The sequence below is a fragment of the Muntiacus reevesi genome, chromosome 5, assembly GCF_963930625.1.
Source record: "Muntiacus reevesi chromosome 5, mMunRee1.1, whole genome shotgun sequence".
In the NCBI taxonomy this organism is placed as follows: Eukaryota; Metazoa; Chordata; class Mammalia; order Artiodactyla; family Cervidae; genus Muntiacus; species Muntiacus reevesi.
In genome coordinates, this window is record NC_089253.1 from 23,413,623 (window position 1) to 23,440,463 (window position 26,841).

The window sequence follows — 26,841 nt, forward strand, 5'->3', positions numbered from 1 at the left end:
GCACATACACTACAACTAGAGAGAGCCTGCCTGCCCCAACAAGCACCCAGCGCAGTCAGAATTTTTTAAGAAATAAATAACATAGGGGTATATAAACACAATGGAGCCTTCCCAAGTGAAATTTCCTGGTGTCTAAGCTCTATTTTGAAATACTCCACAGAAATAAAGTTTCAGTTTAGAGTGGGGAGAAGGATACATGAAAAAAAAAAAGGGATATGAGTCGGTTAATGGTTGAAACAGTGATGTGGACATGAGACAATATTCTACACTCACCGCTTTTATCGAGGCTTGAGAATTCCCCCCCAAAAAAATTAAAACACAGCTGAGCAGAGGGATCTCAGGAAGGAAACCAAGGTTGATGAGCCGGCGCCAAATTCTGATGCCATGGAGAGTTCTTCTTTCAAGATGAGGTCTTCATTGAGTTTATTTGCTGCTCGGTCTGCGAGCTGAAGTGCAGGGTTGTAGGCAAGCCCGAATGGCTGTCTGGCAGTCTCATTACCACAGGATGGACCCCGATGCTCTTGGCTTGCAGTTTGCAGCATCAGCTTCCGAGAGCATCTCTTTTCCCACTAAGAGTGGTGTGGCTTACCCCCATAGCTAGCCCGAAATGGCAGCTGAAGCTGGAGGTAGAGCGTGTTTGGGTTTATTGGAGGAAGACAGGGTCAAGCTTCTGGGTTAACAGGATCCGACAGGAAGGCACAGCTACCAGTCTCTATACACGACTCCAGAGCTCAGGGCCTCTCTTTGCCCGGGGCGGGTGGGGAACAGGGGGGCTCCACACGCTTAAAAGGAGAGGAGTGACATGTATTGATTTGCTTGTGTGCTGGTTTAATACGTGTAGTCTTTTTACTTAGCTCTGTGCTCCATGAGCTCCGGGACTGTTTTATTTTTTATTCAGCGTTGCCTGGGGTCTAACTCAGTGGAGGAGCGACGTAAATGTTTGCGGAATTGAAATAAAGTTGAATTGAAGAATGACAAAGTGGTCATTAAAATATACCCAAGGATTTAACTTGCCCAGTCCTTCTGTTCAGATTCACTCAGATCCTCTCTCCCTCCCTCTCTCTCTTTCCCCAGGAGGGGTGATTAATAATTCAGCAAACAATAGTGTATTCTGATGGCTCCGAATATAACAATTTAATTGATATTTGTTTCTGCAGCAGTGCAATATCTCATTTTCCCAGGAGGGCAGTTTTCCATTTCTGTTCCAGGTTTCTCCCAACAAAACAGATCAATCCTGGGAATACCTGAAGGCCATTTGTTACAAAAGAAAGAATGCGCAGGTAGCGGGTTTGAAAAGACACAATTCTGTAACAATTGGGTTTTTAAACACTGACATTTATTTAGGGGTTTGTCAATTCATACATTATTAGGATAAATTCTCATTTATATCAGTATATAATAGGCAAATATATAATACCATAAATTGTATTTGTATACATAAATACAAAATTTGAGGTAGGGCCTCAAGAATAATGACTTCTTAAATGAATAATGCACAGTATATAATATGTACTCTATAAGATATATATATATATATATGATGCATCATTTATAATGTAATATATTTTCTTCATGTACAGTTAATGAAAAAATATAAGGACCTGATTAGGGAACATATCTTTATTCATAGGCGACAGGACCACATAAGATGCCTGCGTTAAGGACAACAGTCAAGTACGCAGTTAAAGAATAAACCTATCCCATGATAGGTCCATATAAAGTGCAAAAAAAAGACAAAAAAAATGAGACACAAAACAGTTCCTAGTCAGTTACTAAGTATCATCCTAACAATAAAATACACCTATAAGGCAAATGGTTACCTGAAGATGTATTTAATCCATGGCAGGCAAATCAAGCCACTGCTCCCTCTTCAGGGATGAACACCCAATCTGAGAACACTTTCTCTTTGGCTGCAGGCTGCTCAGAGGTGACCAAAGCAGAGACCACGATTCAAAATCACTTGGTCTTTCTACACAGTTGAAGCAAAGTCCAGGAAAGAGAGCTTTACTTTCGCAAATCCTCAGACCACTTTGCAGAGAAATCAGCATTAAGATTCGATCATCCAAACCTTTGCTCCCAGCCTGGAGGTTTCCTATACAACACCCAGGAGGAAACAGAGGTGATACTCATTCGTTGGCCTTGGCCTGTTTTCTCTGCAAAAGAACCTACCACCCAGCCTGCAGAAGTGTCTCACAGACCCAAATTCAGGTAGCAGCAGCAGGATCTTGCCATCACACTTACATGACTCATTAGTTATTGTGCAAGTCTCTGGTGAAAAGAATGATGACCGATGGCCAAGGGAACAGAGAAGAAAAAAAATCTTAGTTTTAGGCATGGGAAAACCATGCTGACAGGTCAAGTTTATCAGAAGCACTGAGGCACATACAGATAACAGAACTAGAACTTAAAGGAAAACTCAAATCCAGTGCAACGTTAGCAAAGACAACCCAAGTCTTATCCATTTCCGGGTCATCGTGTTCAATGTCCTTTTAAAGTGCCGCTCACTGAAATACAAGTTGACTCCATTTCTGACCTATTAAAGACACATTGGAAATTTCAAAGACGTTGAGGTCATCGAGATTTTGCATTGACCACAGATTTCATGCAATAAATAAATATAAGAGAGAAAGAGACAACAGACCAGACTGGACACATTTGTACATGACAAATACACAGCCTTAAAGAGATTAAAAGTTACTAATACACAAGACAAATAAATGCATAAGAAGCCACAACACCAACTGTTAAGACATACACATAGTTTTCTCCTTTAAGGATATTACAGGGTTACAGTTTTTAACATATGGCTTTTTTTTTTTTTTTCTCGGAATGGGTTTCTGGCATTTGTTGGTATTAGGAAACAATTTCACAAGTAGAAAACACCCCACCATTCTGCACAGTGAACCAACGCAAGCCTTTCCTCAACAACTTGGTTTTTGTCTCCATTTGAAGGGGAACTCTCAAGTCGCGCTTTATGACAATGCTATTCATTTCATTTTTATTCATTCATTTTTTTCCTTCCATTTGACTGTGCATTTCAATAGCATGGAAACATCCATCTGGTCATATGCATCTCAGCTCTTAGCATCCCAGCCAAGCCTAGGGGAGGTACAGCATGAGCAGACTGGCCATGAGTGGAGACAACTCAGATACCCAACACTACTCTGGCAAGGAAAGCCTCGAAAGTTAAACAAGACTGTAGAAAGAGACAAAACTAAACTCACAAGGTAACCATTCCCAGATAAGCTTAGAACCTTCCACCTTTAAGGACACTGTACACAAAATTTGGATGCTGTAGGAAAAAAGTTTTAAAAATACAGACAGACACACACACATAAACCCAGTTGCTCAGGGAACAGCCCCTGGGTATTAGCTGGGCAAATTGTAACGAACATAAATGCAAAGTGCAAAACGCAGTAGTTAATGAGGCTGTCCCCATTCTCACAATGAATCGAACTTGCAGTGTGTACAGAACAAATCTGGCAGCATCCATGAGTTCACCTCATCCCCTTTTTAATCACAACAGCAACAATTAACAGAAATTGGGTTGGCATCCAGCATCGGACTCAAACCTTAGCCAAGAGGCAAGAGAGGAAAGCCAGAAGCCACACATCCTGACGCAAACCCATCGTTCCCATGGGAGGGTGCCAATTGATTTCCGTGCTTTTCTTCAATGTTCAAATTGGAAAGGCTGCAGATCCTTTCCAAACCAAAGCTAGTCCTCCCTTCCTCTCCCACCCCGTCGGATACCAAGGGGAGAGGCGAATTTTTGGTACCACTGTGTAGGATCTGCTAGAGCCGTGGAGACTTCTCTTCAATATGGCTTTCTCGGGGAAACCAATGTTAACGCTGGACACGTCACTATGGGAAACACGGGCGGGAAGGTCATGGCTCAGTTTCCTAAAGCTAAGTCTAGGGGAAGCTTGGGGTTTAGTCTCTGTGATGGATTCCAGCAAGTTCTAGCTTTGGGAGGTAAGCAAGCAGAAAAAAGGAACAGGAGGAGGAAGAACAAACACGCCTTGAAAACAAAAGAGATGAAAAACCTCAAGTTCAAAACCCATCTGCGCTTCCTTTTTTGAAAGTTTCCACAGACTACTCTTCAAAACCGAAGTTCACATGGCAAATGACAATGATATCTGCCCCAGAAAGGAAAGAGCTCAGTAAGATGAGCTATTTTTTTTTCTTTAACAAATGAAGTTATTTTTAAAAAAGTATTACTTTAAGGTCTGTTGTTGGGTTTCATTACTGTTTAAAAGGATGAAAATGTCACATCAATATACAAGATTTGAACTGAAAATTTTGCCTGAGACCCTGTAATATGAACACAAACAAATAAGAAAATGATTGCAATGGTCTCCCCTAAGGAAACAATTTTAAGTTTAGATATTATTACTGTAAGGGGAAAAAAAAAAAAAAAGACTATACTATACTATACTCACCATCTCTACAGTGATTCATAAGATATTTATAAGGACAGAAAACACCATTACAAGTACACACTACGTGAACACATATCACATTTTAAAAATCTCATATATGCATGTTCAGGATACAAGAAGATAATAGAGGTTTCAGCTTCGCCAATCTCTGTAGACATATGATCCGCTCTCATTAGAGTGTGATTATGAGTATTGTGAATCGGGAACTCTTCAAATGGTATCAGCTAAGTGTAGTCTTAAAAGCAGTAGCTCTAATTGGCTCACCTGCTACTTACCTAACCTGCATCTATCAAAAACTTCTGTACCTACAGTGACCTAAAGTGCAGTGAGTATTATGTTGCTTTCTCTTCAACTCTCCACTTCTTTGATTCAATGGCTACAACTGGCATTGACTGTGAGTGAAAAACTGAAATGTACCAACTGAGACATGATCTGTCTTTCGAGAGTTTGTGTCTGATATATGTAACGTACAGACAGAACCAGGGTAAGTCTGTTTCTGAGCGACAAGGTAACTGCAGCTCACAGAAAGACATGTGGAAGAGAAGACACGTGGGATGTGACACTGAACCACGGTACTAGGCATACAGAGAAACGAGAAGGGCACTCTAGTATGAGCGTATGACATCGGGCACAAATAATGTGAAGCAGAGGTAGAGGAAAGGACCCAAAGAATTCACAACTATGGTCATTTTAAAAAAAACCAACTGAGGGAATAGAGCTGACTCTTCATTGAGGGTCTCAGCTTGCAGAGAGAAAGCCTGTGAGTCCTTGAGATAGTTGGTCCAAATGATGGAAACAGAGCCCCAGTCATGAATGGAAACAGGAACTTCATCACCTTGGGGGTGTCTGAATCCACCAGCCTCATCTTACGTGAAAACATTCTCTGAACACTGCCCACCCTCCAGAGGTACCGTGTCCTCAACTTTGTGTGCCTGGACGAAACCACGACATGGCTCAGATGAGTCCAAACCAACCGTCTAGTTATCCTGCACCAGCCTGACTGGCCCCACCAGTGACAGTCACAGAGGATGCTTCTCTATGGACCAACTCGCGGACATCTACACGTGACTTCACTGGGAGGCGCTCCCCTCGTTGATTCGAGCCTGTGAGGCAAAGCCCACTGGAAACTGACAGCGAGGACGCAGGCAAACCGAGCCCCGTCTGGCTCTCGGCTACAGCATGCAACACTATGTCCTACTTTTCTAAGTCATCACTCTCATGCACAGGTATGAACCGAGATGTGGGGAGAAGGAAGAAGACAAATGGGAAGACGGCTGGGGAAAGCATCATGGAAAAGCAGAGAGGAGAAAGAGAATCAAGTCTGGGCCATCCCATGCCATCGGACTAGCACTGGGTGCCTAGCTCCAAATCCTTCACTGGCAGTTTGAGTCCCAGCGAAGAGGTCCCCAAGGGGTCGATCATGTTCTTGTAACGCTCCCCACGGTGCTGAGCTAAGAAGGGACCCCAGTCCGGCTGCGGCGAACACACCAACTTCAGCCTCTGCAAAGAAGCCAAAGACACACAGGGTCACAGAAGCAAAGCACCCTTGTCCCCCAGACACCACTCACCCATCCGCAAACTGCATGTGATCACATGCGTCAGGACACCTCCTGGAACCACGAGGTCCTCAACCAGGAGAAGCAGTTAGGAAGACCAGCCCTGTTAATTAACGAGGCCAGGAATGTGTTACGGAGGAAACTTAGTTTAGTTCACCTGAAATTATTTATATCGCCCTGCAAGCAATTGTACAGTTGCTCAGGGTTTGCCATGCATAAGATTAACAGAAGATAAAGGGCCCAGATTCTAATTATACATTTTTTCCCCTCCAAATGGAGAGGATCCACAAGCTACTTTCTCTACTGCCAAACACATTCTGCAAAGGACATGTACTCAATTACTTTGTTCTAGTCTCAACAGTGAGTTGTTCCATCAAAATAATTGGATTTTGTTTAGCATATTTCCCAAAAGTATATAAATGGCCAGAAAAAAAAAAAACCCTCAACCCCAAAGATACACTGCCAAGAGTGAGCAAAGATTTTAATTATCTGTTGACAAAAATATACGCTTCTGACTTGGTTCAAAAGTGTGGGTTCTTGCAGGAGAGCTAAAAATAATGCGAATGTCTCTAATCCTTGAACTGAACATTTCAGGGAAAACAGAATTTGACTGGAGCATTTTCTAGAATAAGGAAAAAGAAGGCAGATTTCTGACTATATCAGGGGAAAATGATGTGTTTATTACTTATTAAAAAGAAGCTGCTTCTTATAGCTGTTAGTTTAATCCCCCCCCTTAATGATCAGTTTGCAACCTTTGCGTCCCAAATTAACCATAATAAATTTATATTGCCGACTCATCAGTTTAGAGGATTTCAGCCTAAGACAAGAGTAGCAGAGGCTAACTCAGCTTCTGTTCAGAGGGAAAGAGGTTACTGGGTCAGAGAGTGGGAGTCCACCTGAGGCTGGAGCAAGCCATCCTTGGGGTGGAGGGGACCATGTCAATGCACCTTAAGGAGGTAACAGAATTTCCTGAGGATGGAATCTGGACCACAGCTTCAGGAAGAAGACTCCTGCATCTGTCCGCCAACTCTGCCTCCATCTTTAGTCCAAGAAAAACAAAGACAACCTCCTCATCGCATGCACATTCATATAGCCCACTCACTCACGTGCTCTCTTCCCATCTGCTGTTCCCCTCCCGAGCCTGAGTGAGATGCTCTTCCTCAATCTGGCTGACCGAGGGCAAAGCCCACCAGCTGTTCCTCACCACCCGCATCTACACCTGTGTTTCTTCACCTCATTCTCATCCAGGGCCTCTCAGGCTTGAATTCACATCAGAACCACCTGGGGGCTTGTTACACCAGGGCCACCAGAGTCCCACACCCCCGAGATTCTGGTTCAGCGGAGCAGAGGTGCAGCCTGATTATTTGCATTTCCAGGAAGCTCCCAGGCTTCCCCAGTGGCTCAGATGGTAAAGAATCTGCTTGCAACACAGGAGACCTGAGTTCAATCCCTGAGACGGGAATATCCGCTGAAGAAGGGAATGGCAACCCACTCCGGTATGGAGAATTTCATGGATAGAGGAGCCTATATACCATCCATGGGGTCGCAAAGAGTCAGACATGACTGAGGGACGAACACTTTCACTTTTACTTTCAAGCTCCCAGGTGGTGCTGGTCCCTGGGCCAGGACCTGAGTAGCGCTGATCTGGTTCAAAATAGAAGCCCGCTGGACCTCCAAGACAAGGCAGCACAGATCGCTTCCTAGCACGTCTGGGCACTTGATTTCTCATGAATAACAAAAGCCCGACCACTCTTCACCGGTGGCTCAGCAAGCGGCTATCCCCTCACCATCCTCTTCTGGAGTAAGGGTGGGGAGCTTTTTGCATGAGAAACGGGAAATGGGTTCAGCAAGGGACTAACTAAGATAAGCATCACCTCATACCAGCCACGCCCTGGACCTTTCATTACACTCTACGGGAATGTTACAGTCTACGTGACGTGTTAACCAGCTTGGATCCCTCAGCTACACCTAGTGATTTTATTTTTTTTTTTTTTTTTTTTTTTTTTTAAATATTATTTTATTAGTTGGAGGCCAATCACTTTACAACATTTCAGTGGGTTTTGTCATACATTGACATGAATCAGCCATATAGTTACACGTATTCCCCATCCCGATCCCCCCTCCCACCTCCCTCCCCACCCGACTCCTCAGGGTCCTCCCAGTGCACCAGGCAAGAGCACCTGACTCATCTTTGACAAAGGAGGCAAGGATATACAATGGAAAAAAGACAACCTCTTTAACAAGTGGTGCTGGGAAAACTGGTCAACCACTTGTAAAAGAATGAAACTAGAACACTTTCTAACACCATACACAAAAATAAACTCAAAATGGATTAAAGATCTAAATGTAAGACCAGAAACTATAAAACTCCTAGAGGAGAACATAGGCAAAACACTCTCCGACATAAATCACAGCAAGATCTTCTATGACCCACCTCCCAGAATATTGGAAATAAAAGCAAAAATAAACAAATGGGACCTAATGAAAATTAAAAGCTTTTGCACAACAAAGGAAACTATAAGTAAGGTGAAAAGACAGCCCTCAGATTGGGAGAAAATAATAACAAATGAGGAAACAGACAAAGGATTAATCTCAAAAATACACCTAGTGATTTTAAATGTACCTGGTAATAGGTGTTTGGAGGGGGAGGTGGCTCCGACAGAGAGAAACATCAGGAAAGGGGCGATCTGCTGTGTGGTTAACAACCAAACGCTGGGATTTAAACTCTGGGTGAGGGGAGAGGAGGAGGGGGCACGTGGAGAGAGGAGACACTCTGATCACCTATTTTTCAGAGCTGTCACTGCTCTGAGGAAGAACACAATAATAGCCCGGCCTGCCGACTGGCAGAGCCCCTCCATTAGAGGAATGACACATAATAAAAACAGGTTTAATAGAAACGATAGCAACTGTAACCATTTAATCACCCAGTTTCCCGCTAGAATAAGTTTACCAAATCTTTTGTTTTTTTTTTTTTTTTAAAGCACAGAGCTCTCAGAGCTTGTCCCCTGGGAGGGAACGGCAGGCGTAGGAGCTGATACAATTACCTCAATAAATCTGCCAGGAGCCAGATGCATTTTTATGACAAACATAATCGGGATCCAGATAACGGAGCAGGCAAGCATGAGCCATCCGAGGACCATGGACCAGTTGGGGTATCGGTAAGAGCCGTAGGTCATGGGCTCCCACTGGTAGAAGCTGAAGCAGAGGATAAACTGGGAAGAGAAAAGAAACACACGTGTTAGGGTGGGGATGTGAGTACGCCCTCAACAGTCACGTGTCGGACCCCTGCTGTGAGCTGGCTGCTTTCATATCTATTAGCTCATTTTCCCCGTGATGATCCTGTAAAGGAAGTATTATTACTACATTTTCCAAATGAAAGAACTGGATTTCAGAGATGAACTGAGACATACAGAGGTGCTGAGGCTGTACTTGTCAACGCATAAAAATTCAGCAATGCATGTGGGTGTCTATACACTCAGAGGGGCTGAGAGGAGGAATTTAAAGGATGTACACCAGGGTGACTCAGGGGTGGAGGTGGGAGAGGGGACGGTGGGTGTTTTCAAGGGGCTGTCTCTGCTTTCTATAATTGATGATCCAGCCTGAGTTATAAGGGGAAAATCCACTAGGTTAATGTGGAAAACGAATTGCATCTACTCTGCTTTCACCTTGAATGGGGAAAGGACCATCTCCAGGAGCTGCCTCTGAAGCTGGCTAAGTGGTCCCGGAGCAGTGGCTGAGCAGGAAGTCTGGTTCTATAATCAGCGGTGGGACAAAGAGAAGGGCGGCCCCGCCCCCCTCAAATGACACAAGGAGGACGGGCTATCAAATGGCGAGCTGGGGACAGGCTCATCTCAGCTCTGCTGCTAACTAGCTGAGGGACCCGTATGTCTTAGACTTTTCTGCTATAAAACAGATCCATTTCACACCCGGTGGACAACACAGGGGTTTTCTGGAAACAACAGTCTGCTATTTACTCAGGGGACCCTCTCCCTTTTCTGCTGTTGCTTTTTTCAAAAATTGTTTATTTGGTTGAGCTGGGTCCTAGCTGTGTCTCGTGAGATCTTTAGCTGCAGCAAGTGAATGAGTTGCAGCATGTGGGATCTAGTTCCCACACCAGGGATCAAACCCAGGCCCCCTTTATTGGGAGCATGGAGTCTGAGCTAGTAGATCACCAAGGAAGCACCGCCCCCTTCACTTTTAAGAGAGGTCATGATTCATTTTCACCACGCACTTTGGCAGACAACAGTGATGAGAAACCTCTGAAAACGGTCAGTGCAGCTGCAAAGGAACAGATATGTTGGGCAAAGGAGGCACAAGAAAAGACAGAAGAGGGGCCCTAATGGCTGTGTGGGGGGAGGGAGCACTACCCTCGGGAAATGGAGTTCTCCCCTGTTTTCAACCCACCTAGGGCAGCCTCTGCCTAGAACAACGTATCCACCCACTTCCTCCTTCCTCCTCACCTCTCTTGTTCTGTCTTCAGCAGTAAAAGAATTGCCTGAAAATGATTGGAGGGAATTGTCAGGAAAGATAATACATGGAAGTGTTTTGGAAAAGTGGGAGGCATTATACAAATGTAAGGCATCTTTATGATTGCTACAAAGCCCAGACTGCTGGGGCAAGTGATTATTCCAATGCAACAGTAATTCAATATATGGATTCAAAGCAACAAGAGCCTGAAGACAATGGTTGAAAATACTGCTCCTATAAGAGATATATCGAGTCTAGGCCCCCTTTAGAACATTTGCCCCAAGAGTTACAAGCTTTATTAACCAGTCTATTGGAAATAGGGCTTAATGTAATTATGGTAAGTTGCTCCATTTCATTTACTATATAAATAGCAATACATCTGCTTATGTGTGCATAAGTCAGTAACATGATCTGCCTATGTATACAATAATTGCATGCAGAATATTTATAGCTCTATAAATTCATGAAGGCACGTATAAAAATGATCAATTTTATTTCAGGGGTTTTGAAGTCATTGAAGCCCATAATTTCAGCTCGGTCTAGTCTCCTACAAGATAGCTGTTACAGAAGGGCAAATGGCCAAAAAGGAATGGTTAGGCTTGGTCCTCTGACACCATTTCCTGTTACACAGGTATCACATCAAATTTATCTGTGTAAACTTGTTCTTGCCATCAATTTCACCCCACCAAATCAGCTTTGCTAAAACCCTACTATCAGATGAACCTGGCCGTGAGAAAGGATAATTTAGCCATGGAGCCAGGTCCACCTGACATTCAGCTGATGGCAACAGAAGGTGATGCTGACGAGGGAACTGACCACTTCTTGTCTCTAGCTCCTAAACACAGGGGGAGGATTTGGCGGAAAATATTTTCTGGAACCTTTCCACAGGTTTCTGTGGAGAGTTTTATAATGGAAACTGAGTAATGCACAGCACAGTTGAGGTACTTTCTCAAAAAACACAGCCAGTCCCCATTATCCCTTTTCTCTGAAATTCTGCTCCTAAAGACTGGGATGATTTTAATCCAGAAATGGCCACATTCCACTTGGAGATGAAAGCAACTAGGTTTTTAGAAATCTATTAGAAGTGTGTTTAGACAGGTATTATCTTGAAGCCTAGATAGCCTTGGATTTGATTCTTATTCTACCCCCTGCAAGCTTTGTGGCCTCAGGCAAGCTCCTCAGCCTCTCCAAGCCTCAGCACACCATCTGTAAAGTGATGGGAGAATCACCCAGCAAGCTGGGTGGTCAGCAGCTTAAAAGACAATGTTCCTAAAGAGGCTGCCTGATGCTAGACCCCACAAGTCGTCCTGTTGATTATCACTGTGTGATACGTTTCTGCAGAATACAGTAAGATTCTTTGAAGCTTAATCTGTTCTAAGACGGGAGGCAAAGGTCGAAGGAATCTGGGACAGATTCTAACTTTGACTTCACCCAAGAATAAAACGTATGTATAGTAACAGGAGGACCTGGCAAAGCTCAGCAGAGATAGGGAAAACAGCAGAGGCAGACAGGGGAGAGGGTGGGGGTGTCTCCTCTTTTCCTCTCGGTAGATGGCTAAACCCATCAGTCCTGAATTCAAGAAACTGAAAAATCTACCTTAATCTTTTTCAGCTCTCATGTCCCCAGCCTGGTGGGACTTCTCAGACAAATTGCAGCCTCTCATAGGTGATGTCAGATACAGATACAGACATAGACACAGATGTGGCTTCTATTTGATGTCTCCGGTCAATGCCGAGGGAGAGAAATGCTGAATGTTTTTTCTGTGTAAACTTCTTTTTCAGAAAGCAATTGAGATGTTTTGATTAAAACTCACTCTGTGACAGTTTTTAGGGTGTTTTTTGGTTTTTGGTTTTGTTTTAAGGAAAATATCTGTTTTCTTTACTATTTCAAGGTTATGTTTGGTTAAAGAAGCTGTTACGGTGCAGCGAAAACAAAGGTCTTAATCTGGTTTCTGGTGCCACCTGCTGGGCTCAGCAGGAAGTACAGCCAGCTTCCTGCAGCCTTTGACCACAAGCCAGGGGGGAAGAAAGACAAGGTCTCTTGTCAATTACTGTGCTCGGAGAGTGGATGGAGGCAAAGCCAGAAGCTCAGCCATAATAAAGGAGCAGGTGACAGGATGTGTGTGTGAGTCCCTATGCAGATTTACTGGTACACGAAGGGCTCTGATCTTTAAGAAGATGAATGTCAGATGATCTTAAAATGTCATCATCACACTTGAGGATGATAAGATAGTCCTCAAAAGCAATAAAAATGAACAATAAAAGTCTAACTTCTGCTATATGTATTAGTTGTATAGTGGCTGTGTTGAGCAGTGTTTAAGAGTTCTAGAGACAGACTGCCTGGGTTGAAAACCAGGCTGTTGTTACAATTAACAGTTCTACAATATCAGTTTCCTCCTCTGTAAAATGGAGATGATGAACTCCTGTAGGGGAGAGATGAGATGGGACATAAAAAGCACTGTGCTCAAAGGGTGGACCGTGGTTAGCATGTGGGAGCTGGGATCACGCGAGGCAGACTGATACAATGGGAACTGCTCCCTAGGGATGCTCTGAGCCAAGCAGGAGTCCTAGCTCTGCCCCCACCCCTCCATCAGCCTGGCGCCTTTGGGCATGGTGCTTCACCTCTTTGAGTTTCAGTTTCCTCAGCTGAAAGACAGGAATAATATCCATCCTACCAGCTCCCCAGGCTCATCTGTGTGTAGGCACACGTCTTGTTCAACATAAAGCATCGTATATGCATGCAAGTGCCACCGGCATGATAAAGCATGCAGTCCTTACAGTTAAAATGGTCGGAGTCACAAAGGCCCAGCAGACTTTCCAGAAAATGTTTGGCTGGAATCCAATCATCATCTCGATATCTTCACAGAACCTTTGCAAGCCTGCAGAGAGACAAACGCAGATGGAGCATGAGGGGCGGCAGCAGGGGGTGAAATGCAGCAGTGGACAGCAGAAGCACCCCTCACTCGCCTGTCACTGGCTGGGATGGCCCCCTCTTGCTGTCAACATGACCCCTATTACGTAGGAAACCATCAGACAGATGACTCACTGCTGGGAAGATGAAGGCAAATGGAATGTTTAAATAGATAGCAAACACGCTCTGCAGTGAAGTTCAACGTGAGATGTCATCCCACGGTCCCAGCTAGAAAGCTGCATCCCAGCCTAACCCAGGCATCTCCACGTTGCCACAGGCTGACACAGTCACCTGTGTGGCTGTTTTCGCGGGTGGGCTCATGGGTTCAGCAACCAACTCTGGCAAACCCGATTACGATTGTGATCAAGAAACACAGTGTATTATGAAAGCCTTGGGATTTCAAGGAAGACTCACTGTATGTTGCTTTTATCCCCCACCCTCCCGAGGATGGGTTTCCCTGGTGGCTCAGCTGGTAAAGAATCCGCCCGTAAGGCGGAAAACCTGGGTTCGATCCCTGGGTTGGGAAGATCCCCTGTAGAAGGGAATGGCTACCCACTCCAGTATTCTGGCCTGGAGAATTCCATGGACTGTATAGTCCCTGGGGTCACAAAGAGTCAGACACAACGGAGGGACTTTCACTCACTCCCAAGGATACTCTTCCATGAGTCAATTTATCTCTGCTCCATGGAAGATGATAAGGGCAGGCAAGAACCAATGTGACGTCCACGTGGCTATCACCCACTTTGTTGGAACTCAAAGGATTGTGGTCTTCTTGGTCGCTGATCAATATAACTATGTAAAGTAAAAAGCAGATGAGTGTTTTTCACAGGGCCCCAAATAACCAGCATCCACTCTTTGAAAGGAAAAGCCACAGAGAATTTTTGAGGAGGAAGCAATTTCTTGTATTGTTTCCTGAGCTCATCAGAAGTGAGGCTTTCTCAGAACTGGGGGGTTGCCATGCTGAAGAGACGTGAAAGGGCCCTGAGTTTGAGCCCCTTCATAGACGGCAGTTCTGACTGGTTGCCCCAAATAATGGGCCACCGCAGGCAAGAACTGCACACTTTAAGAAGCTATGTGACCATCTTCGGGTTTGCTTGTGTCTCATTTCCCGTCGTCAAATTCCTTCAATGACTGGCCTCTCGACACTAGACCCTCTGAACGTTAAGTAAGGGTTAGAACCAAAAAAGAGATGAAAGTTAAAGATGAGGACCTCAGATGAACCTATTTGCAGGGCAGCAATAGAGACGCAGACACACAGAACAGGCTTGTGGACCCAGTGGGGCGGGATGAATGGAGAAAGCAGCGCTGAAACACACATGTCGCCGTGTGTGAAGCGGTGGGAATTCACTGCACAGCGGGGAGCTCACCCTGGCACTCTGGGGCAGTCTAGAGGGGTGGGATGAGGCGGGGGTGGGAGGGTCGGGACACAGTATCACTATGGCTGATTCACGTTGCTCTATGGCAGAAACTAACCCAACATTGTACAGCAATTATCCTCCAATTAAAAATAATTTTTAAAAAAATGAGGACCTCAGAAACCCACGTGAAATCCTGAAAGTGGGACTCAGTTCTTCAAAAAGGAAAAGATTCTAAAATCTTCTGTTTTCAGTATCAGTCCTGTTACCCTTCCTCTCCATTAAACCATTCTCCAAGGAGACGGTGGTGTGCAGCTTGCCTAGGGAAATTGATGTGACAGGGTTCAAGGTTAGGCTGAGGAAGACACACAGAGACAGCCTCCTACAGGAGGCTGGGGGGCGGGGAGGAGAGCTGCTCAGGTTCCCCCAGAGGGGACGGGGAGCTGGGGCCAGACTGCAGGAGGAAGTGGATGGCGGGTGCCCAGTTTCAGCAGGAGGCAATTTGATGCCCAGGAGCAGCCCCAGAACTGAGCGAGATGACTTGGGTTCCAGAGTTAGCACAATCGCTGGAAAGTCAGCTTCCTCCCTTCCCGTGCAGGCTTCCGACGCCTGCTCCAACAGGCGTCCTGTGATGGATCGGCCTGATCCGCCAGCGTGGCCTGGCGGATGCTGCCCAAGGGCAGCAGTGGGAGCCGCCAGGCAAGCCTCCCGCCTCTTACTCATCCCTGAGTCAGGCTGTCCAATCCCTCCATCCCTACCTGCTCTGGCCCGCACCCAGTGCAGACCCACGCACCCTGACTCACGCCCAAGACCCCGCCAGAGTCCCGTACTGTGTCAGTGGCTAGGCCTTTGTTCACATGGCTTCCTCTGCCTGCTCTATCCTCCCCACTTGTCCAAGTCCCTCTCCAAGGCTAACACTAGATAGAGGAATTGATCTTGGAGCCAGGAGCTTGTGCATGGAGATCTGCCTGCCGCATGACCTTGAACCTGGAGGGGGAAGATAGCTGCAAAAGGGATCAGTGCAACAGCTTCTCCCTGAGCTAGCAGAAAAACAGCAGGAAAGAAAAACAGCAGTGAACTCATAGCTACTGTCTTAGATTCAGACACGCTGACCTGGCGCCCAGAAAGGGGCCTACCACAAGCCCCATATAACCAACCAGCCCTGAACTGAAGGTCAAGGACCTGCCTCAACCAGCCAATCACTTTCGCCCGTGCAACTCTGTGGCCCTTGTCTTCATGAATCACATCCTCGCCTTTGGTCTGAGTATGGCCTTCCAGGGACTGCTCTCCCCACTGTGTGGCCAGGGCCAGCCTCCTGGCCTATGAGCCAAGCACCTGTCCAGGGCCTGGTGCTGAGAAGGGTGCCACCCCTGGATTAATGGTCTCCTGTCGCCAGCTTGAACAGTTTTTAACAAGGGATTCCAGATTTTCATTTTGCCCTCAGTCTCACAAACTAGGTCTCCAGCCCTGTGGGTACCTCCAATTATTCTCTTACAGTTAATGTGATGTTTTGGCTGCATCCCTTGGAGCCAAAATCCTGTGTGTGGGCTTAGATTTTCCCTGCCTTGGTTAGCAATAAGCTCAATACTAAGCCTCAGTCCTTGTTTTCTTTTACGTCCTTTTATTTCTGAAATGCCACCTTCTCGAGTCCTTTTCTGGTTAGTCTGGCCCTCCTTTATCTCTGGGCAGCCTGAGGGTTCCCAGCCAGGTAAGAGTCATTGCCTGCTGGAACTCCAACATCCCTCACAAGGACGGAGAGGAAGACAGGGTGCTGTGGGATGTAAAACAAGTCACTGATCAACGTGGAAGAAAATAGATTGAGACAACGGAGCTCATTGTGATTTGCGGGAAACACAGAGTGTGGAGCCAAGCAGGTTGTCAGGCACGAGGACTCTGTGACCACAGGTTAATGCCACGGCTTCCCCATCAAGAAATTCCCTGCATTGGCTCTTGGGAAAGTACAAATCACTTTTACAAAGCGACTCTGTTAGGGAAAGTCTATTAAAGAGATTATTCCTACACCAAACTTGGGGAGTTCCACTTTTCTAGCTACCTCATATCCAGATATGGGCCTTTGAAGAGTATTGCCTTGAGAGCCTGAATCAGCTCTTTTGATCTAAAGATAAAACTTGAAAATTGTACCCAAAGTATTTTAAATGTTTGAATGGCAACCTCTAGAATATCTAGACTCTAGAGATCATTAGAACCGGGAAGAAAACACAAATCTCTGCAATGTCTGCTTCTTTTTCAGATTCAGCAGCCAGGATGGAAGGGGATCAAATCAGTCAGGTTCATTTCCTTTCTTCGTGGGTCATGTTCAACTTCCTTACCCTAACCTGCATTTGTTTGGGGGCTCATTATCTCAATAAAGAATCCACTGTCATCTGGAGCATACGTTATATATTTGTACAGGCTTTTCCTTTCACCTCTAACAATGACATTAGCTTCAAGTATGTCTTCTAAGATTCCCTTCTTAGAATTCCCTCCAGGTCCAAAATCAGAGGGTCACACCCACATCTGACAATACAGGAGTCAAGTTCAACCTGAGCTTAGCACAGGGTCCACCTCGTCCTGGGAGCTGGCCGAGCACCAGCCTCCTAGAGTCCAGGTAATTGCCTGGGTTGTCCCCCTGGGAAGATTAGCAGAGACCAGGGAAAAAGCACTTGGGATTTACTTTTTCCTTCAGAACCAAAAAATCTACTGCCAGATTTATACGAGGGCTGGGAGAGAGATATTTAAGTCCTAAAAACAGAAATGTTAAAAAGCTTTCTGCTTTAATGGATGCTTGTAAACCACATTTAACAACCCTGTTTTATTGGAAAGAATCATGCAAATTTGCCTTTTGTGGGCAATAGCGGGGAGGCTACAGGCAGCAGAGGAGGTCAATGAGATGGCTACCTACACTTGGGCCGGTGCCACAATAAAGTACCTTCCTGACTTTGCCAACAGACCATCTGGTGACTTCAGCTTATGTGTGGACCCACAAGGGCTGAGTTTCCCAAAAGAGAGCCCCAGAGGCCTCTCCACAGTAAAGCCTTTGGTATCTGGGCAAAAAGTTAGGATTCACTGTGGCAGACTGGCCAGGTTTCAGCCACTCTCTGCTCAGGTAGGAAGCTCTTTGAAGCCTTACCCTAAATGCGAGTCTTCAATCACAGCCGTCACCGCAGGCTTGAGGCTGTCTCATCCGCCCAAAGTGCTGGCAGTTTGGCCTCTGATGCCATCAAGACAGCTGGCATGCCTGCCCGCTTCTCTGGCCAGAAACTAAACTCTCTCTGCAGTGGGGATGTAAACTCCAGCTGAGATAAATTCTTCTTCTGCCAATGCCCAACAATGATTGCAGTGTTTTCCTGTTTCTGGGGCACCCAGTTTTTACTTGAGAGGTTTCCTTTTTATATCTTGACTGCCCATCACCCTCCATTTTAACGCATTTTTCAGTAAAGTGAGAAGCTGCTGAAGCCCTGATGGGCAAGAGGCTAACCATTACATTAAAGGCAAAAGACTCTTAAGCACACCCCTGCATCCAAGTGATACCCTGCCTTTCCTTTCACCATCTCTTTTTGGTTTTGAAATACAGATGGGTCTTCTGACTTGGCATTTTTCACCTTCCTGGTATTTACTATAGAGGCCTTATCTATATTAGGGATGGTTCTGAGACTGTCAGGCACAAGGATGTCAGCACCGTCTTGACCCCAATAGCTGACTGGTGGTACACATGAGGGGCTCAAGAGGTCACCCTGTGAGACTCAACCCCACCCCCCAGCCAAGCACAAACACCTCTCCAAGAAGGGCAAAGATGGCATCTGCTGATTTTTCCTGTTCTTCTTGAAAATGGCCCCACTGATTATAGGATGCTCGTTGCTATGGTGATGGATAGGAAGGGTTAATTTATAAGGGAATTGGAAGTTTCTTCCTGAGAAAATCGGGGGTTGAGATCTTGCATCACAGGCTCCCATGATGCTAATAAAGTCTCCTAAGGATCTATGATGGGGCTTCCCTGGTGGCTCAGATGGTAAAGAATCTGCCTGTAATGTGGGAGACCCAGGTTCAGTCCCTGGGTCAGGAAGATCCCCTGGAGAAGGAAATGGCAATCTGCCCCAGTATTCTTACCTGGAAAATTCCATGGAGAGAGGAACCTGGAGGGCTAAAGTCCACGGGGTTGCAAAGAGTCCGACACGACTGAGCGACTAACACACCCACATACAAGGATCTGTGAGGTTCTGTTTTCTCACTTAGTATCAGGAGACCACCCCTGAAGCTACTCCTCACCTCAAGCTGCATGAAGACTACAGCTACCAAGACCCTGAAATACGTTCATAGGAGCAAAGCAGTCTCCCTCCTCCCCTCCAGTCCAGCCACCATCCACAGGCATTAACCTTTCTTTGTCAAGGGCACACCCCAGTCCTAGCAGTTTCTGATAACAAAGTTTCACCATCGGTCATCTTTTGTTTCTCTATTAAATCTAGATCCGACTGGTTGAGGCAAGTTTGGAAATAAAGGTGCAGCTCTGTTTCCTAAATAGCTGCAATTAAACCTTTGCCTTGCCTTCTTAAATATGAGAAACCTGCCTGCCCCAGGACGCCCCAGCAACACTCAGTTTGGCCTCGGCATCCATCTCAGGGGTTCCCTTACCGTACACATAGGAGATCCCCACGAGCTCAAAGATGGCGATGATGACGAGGGCATAGGAGGCGGCATACGTGTCCACAAGCTGAAACATGTAAATTCCACCCTGGCAGGGAAGACAGACAAGCAACGTCAGGGGGCCTGGATCCAGGCTGCATCCCGCCTCCAGCAGCCAGTCCGTCCAGCCCGAGCAGGGTCACGTGCCAACAGGAGCTGAAGGATCCCCCCTTCCCCTGGAGAGGAGCAACTTAGCTCTGGTCAGGTAGGTAAGCCAGAGGCCTTGCTGTGTTAGCAAAGCAGTCCCTCGAGAGACTCCGAGCTCATCAACAGCACAAGCCCAGAAAAGTGATCCAACATCCTACTCTTAAAAGACAAAGGTCAACATTCGAAGATGTAATTGTGAAAGTAGCCAGATTGCATCGTTTTTGCTTTAAGCAGCAGATGGCCGTTTCTACCCATACACCTGCATGTGACCGATCTCCATAAGACCTTCAGGTGTCAATGGGCAGTCCTCACACATCTGTCAATGGGCAGTCTTCATACATCCCCCTGCATCTTTACCTCACTCTTAGATGAGGCTTAGAGACCATCTCCTTTCAATCCATCATTTTACAGATGAAGAAACCAAGGCCCAACATGGTGACTTGCTCAAGGTCCAAGAGACAGCAAAAGCAATATACATATACATCAGGTAAGCAAACATTCATCTTAACAGACACTCAGGACCAAAAGAAACTCCAGTGACCATAGATCTTGTATATTACAGGTAATCAAGTGGAAATTTCCCTGGTTGGTAAAGTTGGATTTCCATGTATTTCATTTTCTTAAAGTAGGACACACCTGTCTCGTTGGCTCAAGAAGGCTACATCTCAATTATGAAGATGCTAGAAGTGTCATTAGTAGCCAAAGTGACATATTTCCCTCTGCGGTCAGAATCTCTAACAAACTGGTGCCATCTACTTGGAAATGGCAATGGTTTGGCTGTTATTCTAAGGTCTGGGAGCTAAGAGTAAAAAGACGGAAAAGCCATCAGCCCCACCCCCAACCTGCCCCCATCCTAAGCCTGTGTGTGGCAGGCATCTTACCTGAGTGATCATTGGGAAGCCCATGATGAAGAAAGAAACACAACAGCCCAAGGTAAAGACCGGTTTGTGTGTGCGCAGGTACTTGGGGAACTCGTCCGAGATGGAGGTCACTATGGTTTCGATGGTGGCAAACTGGAATGATGCCGGAGAAGTGACACCTGAGACACTGCCCAACCCCAAAGGCTCAGAAAAAGTCCGTGTTTCCCACCAGGCCAAGTGGCATTTGTATGAGGATTGGTCTTTGGGGTTACTTTCCCTTGATGAGTCTCAAGGATCTTGCTGGGGTCCCACCCACAAGGTCAGCAAGGGAACTGTAAGCAGGATGTGGACCTTAGAGCTGTGTCTCCAGCCCCCAGAGACTGCACTCACATCCATCCACTATGACACTTTAAGCTTCACTTTGTATTCATGAGATGCAAATTCCTCTCCTCCCGTTTACATCGCGTTTGATCTTCCACTTGAGGAAAAAACCCTCCTAGCACCCAACTACTAAACTCTGAACACCTGTCAGCATGATTTGTAGTAGTCTCAGCCCCAGAGCAATTTCCCTAAAATTGACTTCACGTTATTCTCCCTTATCAGGCCCCACAGAACTTGCTTTGGCAAAAGGACACCCAACCAGGAAGAACACAGGTAAAACTCGCATGGAGAAAGGAAAGATTTGCACCATCACCTGAGTCACCCACAAATGCAAGGTTATCCTGAGCCTTGGACAAGTACCTCATTGTCACTACACATCACTTCAGGAAACACAGAGAATGCTAAGCCCAAACCCTGCCATGTGCTGGACTATAGAGCCCCAGAAGAGGGGTCTTCAGAAGGAGGACTGTAGTAGAGGTCAAAAGGGGACACTCACCATAGTGTCAAGTCCAAGAGTGAGGAGCATCAGGAAAAAGATGATGGCCCAGAAGGGAGAGAGGGGCAGCCTGGTTAAGGCCTCTGGGTAAACCACGAATGCAATACCTGGCCCTGGAAAGAACAAGAAGATGATTGCAGGCAGGTCCAGCTCCAAGACCCCTCTTCCTGGAAGCCCACAGGGTCCTCTCTCCGTGGCAGTGCTGAGTCGTTTACAACAGAAGCTGCTCCTTCTGTATCCCATGTTTTTATGCCTCTTCATCCATTTCCCCAATTAGACCTCAAACTCCTTGAAGGGAAGGACCAGGGGAATTAGGTCCATATCTCAAGAAACCCACAGGAGAGGCTCAAAAAGAGGGGCAAAGCAGAGACTCAAGGCCAACCCACACTACAGCCAGGCTGTGTCCCATGCAAATCAACACAAAAACCTCCATGTCTATATTAATGGGTTGGGGAAAGATGTGATATTACCCTCTAGAACAGTGGAGATTTTGCTCCCCAGAGCATATATGGCAATGTCTAGAAACATATTTTATTCTCATAACCAGGATGTCTTGGGGGATGATTACTGGGGTCTAGTGTGTAGAGGCCAGATGCTGCTAAACATCCTTCAATGCACACCTCCCAACCCAAAGGTCAAGCGTGCTGAGATTCAGAAACCCTGCTATCAGGGTTAAACATTCCCAGAATGACATCATTTCCCCCTTTTGCTACCCTTCTTTTTAGTCACTCCTCCAGGCAAAGCCTTTTACATAAACATGAATCAGTCTAATGCTTTTAGGATCTTGCCCTACAAAGGCGTGGTAAACATGGGGCTATATCAGTCCACAGGAATTAGGTGGAGATGAGGGAAACACAAGAGTTAAGAGTCTGGGTTCTAATGGTTAGACCATTCAGGGTTCAAATTCAGACTCCATGACTTGCTAACTGTGCAACCCTAGAGAAGTTAGTTTATTTCTATAAGCCTCGATCTTGCCTATCTGTGAAATGGGGATAACAATAGATCTTCATAATAGGACAGTCATGACGAACAAATGAGGAGATGCAGGCAAAGCACTGAGACCTCACACATCATCAACACTCACAGAGTATTGGCTCTTCTTAGGAGTAGACAAGGAACTTGGAAATTAGCAGCTCTGATCTGAGTTTTCCCCAAGAATATCGTGTGTGGTCTTGATAGAGGATGTCTGAGCCGTGTTTTTCTCTGCTAACATAAAACCCTGCCAGCCGTTCCTACCTGCCTCATGGCCTCACTGGGAAGATGGTTAAAGACCCGGCAGTTGTGAACTTCCCTGTAAGTATAAACTACATGATAATGGGCAGAGACCAGGGAATGTTGGTGTAATCCACAGCCAGGGCACGTCTGGAAGCCAGAAATCGCAGCACCTGGAGTTTTTATAACTCAATCATAACAGCCCTTTTTTCAAACTGGAATTTATCAGGTTGTTAGCTCCTAATGTTGCCTAGGGCTTTGGGTATTTAAAATATAAAGCCTGGAATGCCTAAGATACCCTCACTTGATGCATTTATTGAACAGACGGTAGAAACAGCCTCTGAAGGCTCCCTGAGTGAACCATAAAAGAAAACTCAGTATTAAACTACAGTTCAAAATTGGTCTCAAACGCAGCACACGGAGGAAGCCAGTTCAGTGCCCTGAACACCGAGGAAGCCAGTTCAGTTTAGGCTCATAAAGCGGACAAGAAGGTCTTAAAATGGCCACTGCCGGAGGACCTCGGCTGATTGCCTTAGCAGGATTCCGGCCATTTGGATGTCACTGCTTTTTCAGGGTGGAGAAGGATTTCCAAATATCGGGCCTGTTCCTATTTCGGTGGCCTCCCTACAGAACACAGGATAAAGACATCATGTTCAGAAAACTCCATTTACCCAAGATGGCTAGCGAGTGGATTTTTTAAATACAGGTTTATAATATTTTGTAGAGTCCGGGAAGAGGGACAGCCCGAGCCACGGTGGAGTTTTCCCTGGGTGAGGCTGGTGTCTCTGACAGAAGCTGCGTCCTGCCACTTTCAGCAAAGCCCAGGAGCTGGGGAGCAGTCTCCGCTGCCCCGGGGACCAGGAGACTCACTCTGCCTCTTACTAGCTGCAGGACTTTAGATAAGACTTGGGGAAGACTCCGGAGACACCTCAGTTTCCTTATCCATACAATGGGGATTATAATGGTGCCTACCCACAGGGATAGGGCTTCCCTGGTGGCTCAGCTGGTAAAGAATCCGCCTGCAATGTGGGAGACCTGGGTTCGATCCCTGGGTTGGGAGATCCCCTGGAGAAGGGAAAGGCTACCCACTCCAGTATTCTGGCCTGGAGAATTCCATGGACTGTATAGTCCACGGGGGTCACAAAGAGTCGGATGCGACTGAGCCCTTCACTCCCCCTCAGGGAATCTCGGTGAACGTTAAGAGTACTGATACTAGTGAAGGGCTCAGAACAACGCCTGGCTGAGGAGAGAACTCAGTAAGCACAGACCATTACTGCTCTTCCCATGAGAGGGGCCCAAAGGGGCTCGGCAGGCCAGCTTCTCGGGCAGGGCCCCCAGAGAACCTACAGCGACAGGCTCCTTGGGCCGAGAGAGCCGCTGCAGACAGGACCAGGGGCTCTGGAGCCAGCACGGCCCGCAGCCCACGGGAGGGCTCACTCTGCAGGTCACCTGCTACACGTGCACGCGTCCTCAGAGGAGGCAGCGCTGAACCCTGCGCCTTTGGAAGCACTGGCTTCCCGGTGACAGACAGACGGTGGGACGGTCCCTTCATCTCGATCAGCAAGGTCTCTGTACTATGAGGGGGCGAGGGAGCCAGGGCGGCACTTCCTAATAGCCTGGTTACCTGGGAGTTACCCTGTAGGCCCCGGAAATCTACATGCACCTCAGTGTTCCCCTGCTGGGTCTAACCCAGTCCTGCTGCAGGTGGGTAAGCATCTTGGTAGGATTCTGACAGTGAGTCAGCACTCCCCAGGTAGCCGTGAAGATGGCTGGGAGATGCCTCTAACAGGCTGACTTCCCAGAAAGCTGCTTTTCTGAAGTCGATGCCTGAGAAGACCATGCCCCCTTCCCCGTGCCCACTGTAAGAGCAGAAGACGGCTTGGTCTCACACCAATCCTACCCTCAGTCACCCTCAGTCTGATACAGCCAAGATTTGAGGTAGTGACTTTGAGCCTCTCTTAAAAGGGAGCTCTAAACAAAATGCACTATCGTTAGGTCATTAAAGAGAACCAGCTTTGGACTAAACATCAAAACACAGTTACTAATGCCGGATCAGCACAAATGAACTGAATGTTCACGTGCCAATGTCACCTAGCAAGGAGGGCATGGGGCTGGCACCTAATGCAGGCCTGACCCCAAACCTCTGTCCTGTATTCTGCAGGGCCTCCACTATGCCAGGGGAAGTCAGACAAGCCTGCAAATCACATATAAGAAGGTATGCAAATTCAAATGAGCAGGGTTAGCTCCCCGTGGGTCTGGGAGAAGACTTCAAGGGCCCCTGCCTCTCCCCAGTGGGGTGAGACCCACTTCTCCATGCTGGTGACAATGGGAAAGTACCAAGAACAGATGTCCCTTGAGCAACACAGGTTTGAACTGCCAGCCTCCAGGCACGCGTGGATTTTTCTCAGTAGTAAATACAATAAAAGACAGTCCACAGTTGGGCAAATCCATGGATGCAAAGGAATCTCCGACTCAGAGGAACTGTATCTACAAAGGGCTGACTAATCAATTATAACTTGGATTTTTGACCACTTGGAGGTTTGGCACCTCTAACCCCCCCGTATCTGAGATCTGCATTGTTCAAGGGTCCACTGTATGAACACAACATGTTAGAATCCACGAGAAGAGCTCCTCTCCCTGTTAGAGGAAATGAAAAAAATGTAGAAAGGGAAAATTCTAGAGGGAAACCCAGACCATTTGTTTGATGCTTTGCACATAAAGGAAAAACAAAATGTGATTTGGGCTTTAGCAACGTGTGCCCCCACATCCCTTTCCTGGGGTAGGAAAGCGCTTGGAAGAGTAAACTAACATGACCACGTCTCAGCAATCACTATCGCTGGCCACTCAGCCACTGGCTCACAGCTCAGTAACGTCTCAAGAACAACGAAAGACCTCAGACCTGCCAGAAAGCGGGGTAGGACCCAGCTGCTCCAGGTACCCTGCTGGGAGGAAATAAGGACAGCTGGGTGTCACAGGCACCCTGAAGACAAAGCCTTCGCTTCTCTCCCCTCCCTCCTCCCCAGGAGTTGTAAACTCTTCAACCAGGGAAGGGCATTGGCTCAGCTCTGGGACGTCTAATTTAGCGCACTGCTGCAGGACCAAAATCCCTGGGTGTTCAACACTCGCTCCAGGGAGAGATAACTGCCTCCATTCCCCAGGAACAAGCTGGTTCTTCAACTCTCCGAGGCCCGCAGTGTGCTATCAGCCCACTGAAGCGGTAACTACCGATCCGCAGGGAGACGGCAGCCCACCAAGGAGGTGACATCGCTAAGGCTCCGTTCTCTCTCGTGCTGCCATCTGAGCCGTTATCTGAGGTCTGCAGTGAGCTCCTTGAAGAAAGACAACCGCACAGAGAAGCCACGAGACAGGCCCACAGTCTGGATGGTCTAGAGCCCACAGACAGTCCTGTCCCCTCAGCCCCGGCCACGGCCCCAGCCACGGTCCCGACCCCGAGGCATCTCCTAAACACCTGATTAGAGGGTGACCCTAATGACAGACGATGCCACAATGAAATCCCTTCGTCACCGAAACCTGCTCAACACCCAAATCCTGCGTAGAATAAGGCTGGGTAGAAATTACAAGTTCAATAAAAGTATTACATACTCTCTGCAAAATACTGTGCTAGAAATGTGGGTTAAATGAGATTAAAAAATGACAGCCCTCTGTACACGCCAAAGAGACCACACAAGTGTGAGCCATTAACAGATGGATCACCTGGGCAGAGAGTAAACATTTATCCTACATCCCTCCCTCCACCACCATCCAATCCTTCCACCCTCTGGGGAAAACACTACGGGTCTGCATTGCTTGCTAAGCAGAAGGCCCAGAGAGCATGTCAGACCTTACAAGCTGCGCTTCATCAGCAGAAGGCTGCTCTTATTAAAAAGCACTGGAGAGCCTGCAGAGCCCTCGGCGAGGGATGCCACCCTGCGGCAGGCTGTGGCCACATCAGCTGCAGGAGCGCTGGGTGGCTTAGAGAATCCTCTACATATGTCTAAAGCTAGAGACCTTACATAGGCTGGAGCTTAGCTAAAAGAGGAGAGGGACCAGGGACTTCCCTGGTGGCCGAGAGGTTAAGAATCAGCCTGGCAATGCAGGGGACATGGGTTCAATGCCTGGTTGGGGAACTAAGATCCCACCCACCATGGGTCCAACAAGTCTGCATGGTACAATGAAGGCCCTGCATACCACAAATGAGACCCGACACAGATGAATAAATAAATATCTTTTTTAAAAAGAGAGAGGAGAAGGAAGCAGGAAAGGGCTTTTATAGCCACCCCTCTGGGTAAGGACCAGGCAGCTCTAGCTCTGCAGGCACTTCAGCTGTTCCGGGTCCCT

General features: G+C 46.9%; 1 protein-coding gene across 1 annotated transcript in view; it reads right to left on the reverse strand.

Moving 5' to 3' along the window:
* Positions 1-5,783: 5,783 nt before the first annotated feature.
* Positions 5,784-26,841, reverse strand: part of SLC6A5 (solute carrier family 6 member 5) — a 50,338-nt gene continuing 29,280 nt past the window's right edge. Inside the window, exons 10-15 of the mRNA XM_065936517.1 lie at positions 21,292-21,404; positions 20,436-20,567; positions 19,357-19,456; positions 13,240-13,340; positions 9,040-9,207; positions 5,784-5,939 (exon numbers count right to left, since the gene is read on the reverse strand). Of these exons, the coding sequence (XP_065792589.1) occupies positions 5,784-5,939; positions 9,040-9,207; positions 13,240-13,340; positions 19,357-19,456; positions 20,436-20,567; positions 21,292-21,404 (770 nt within the window). The remainder of the gene's footprint in view (positions 5,940-9,039; positions 9,208-13,239; positions 13,341-19,356; positions 19,457-20,435; positions 20,568-21,291; positions 21,405-26,841) is intronic.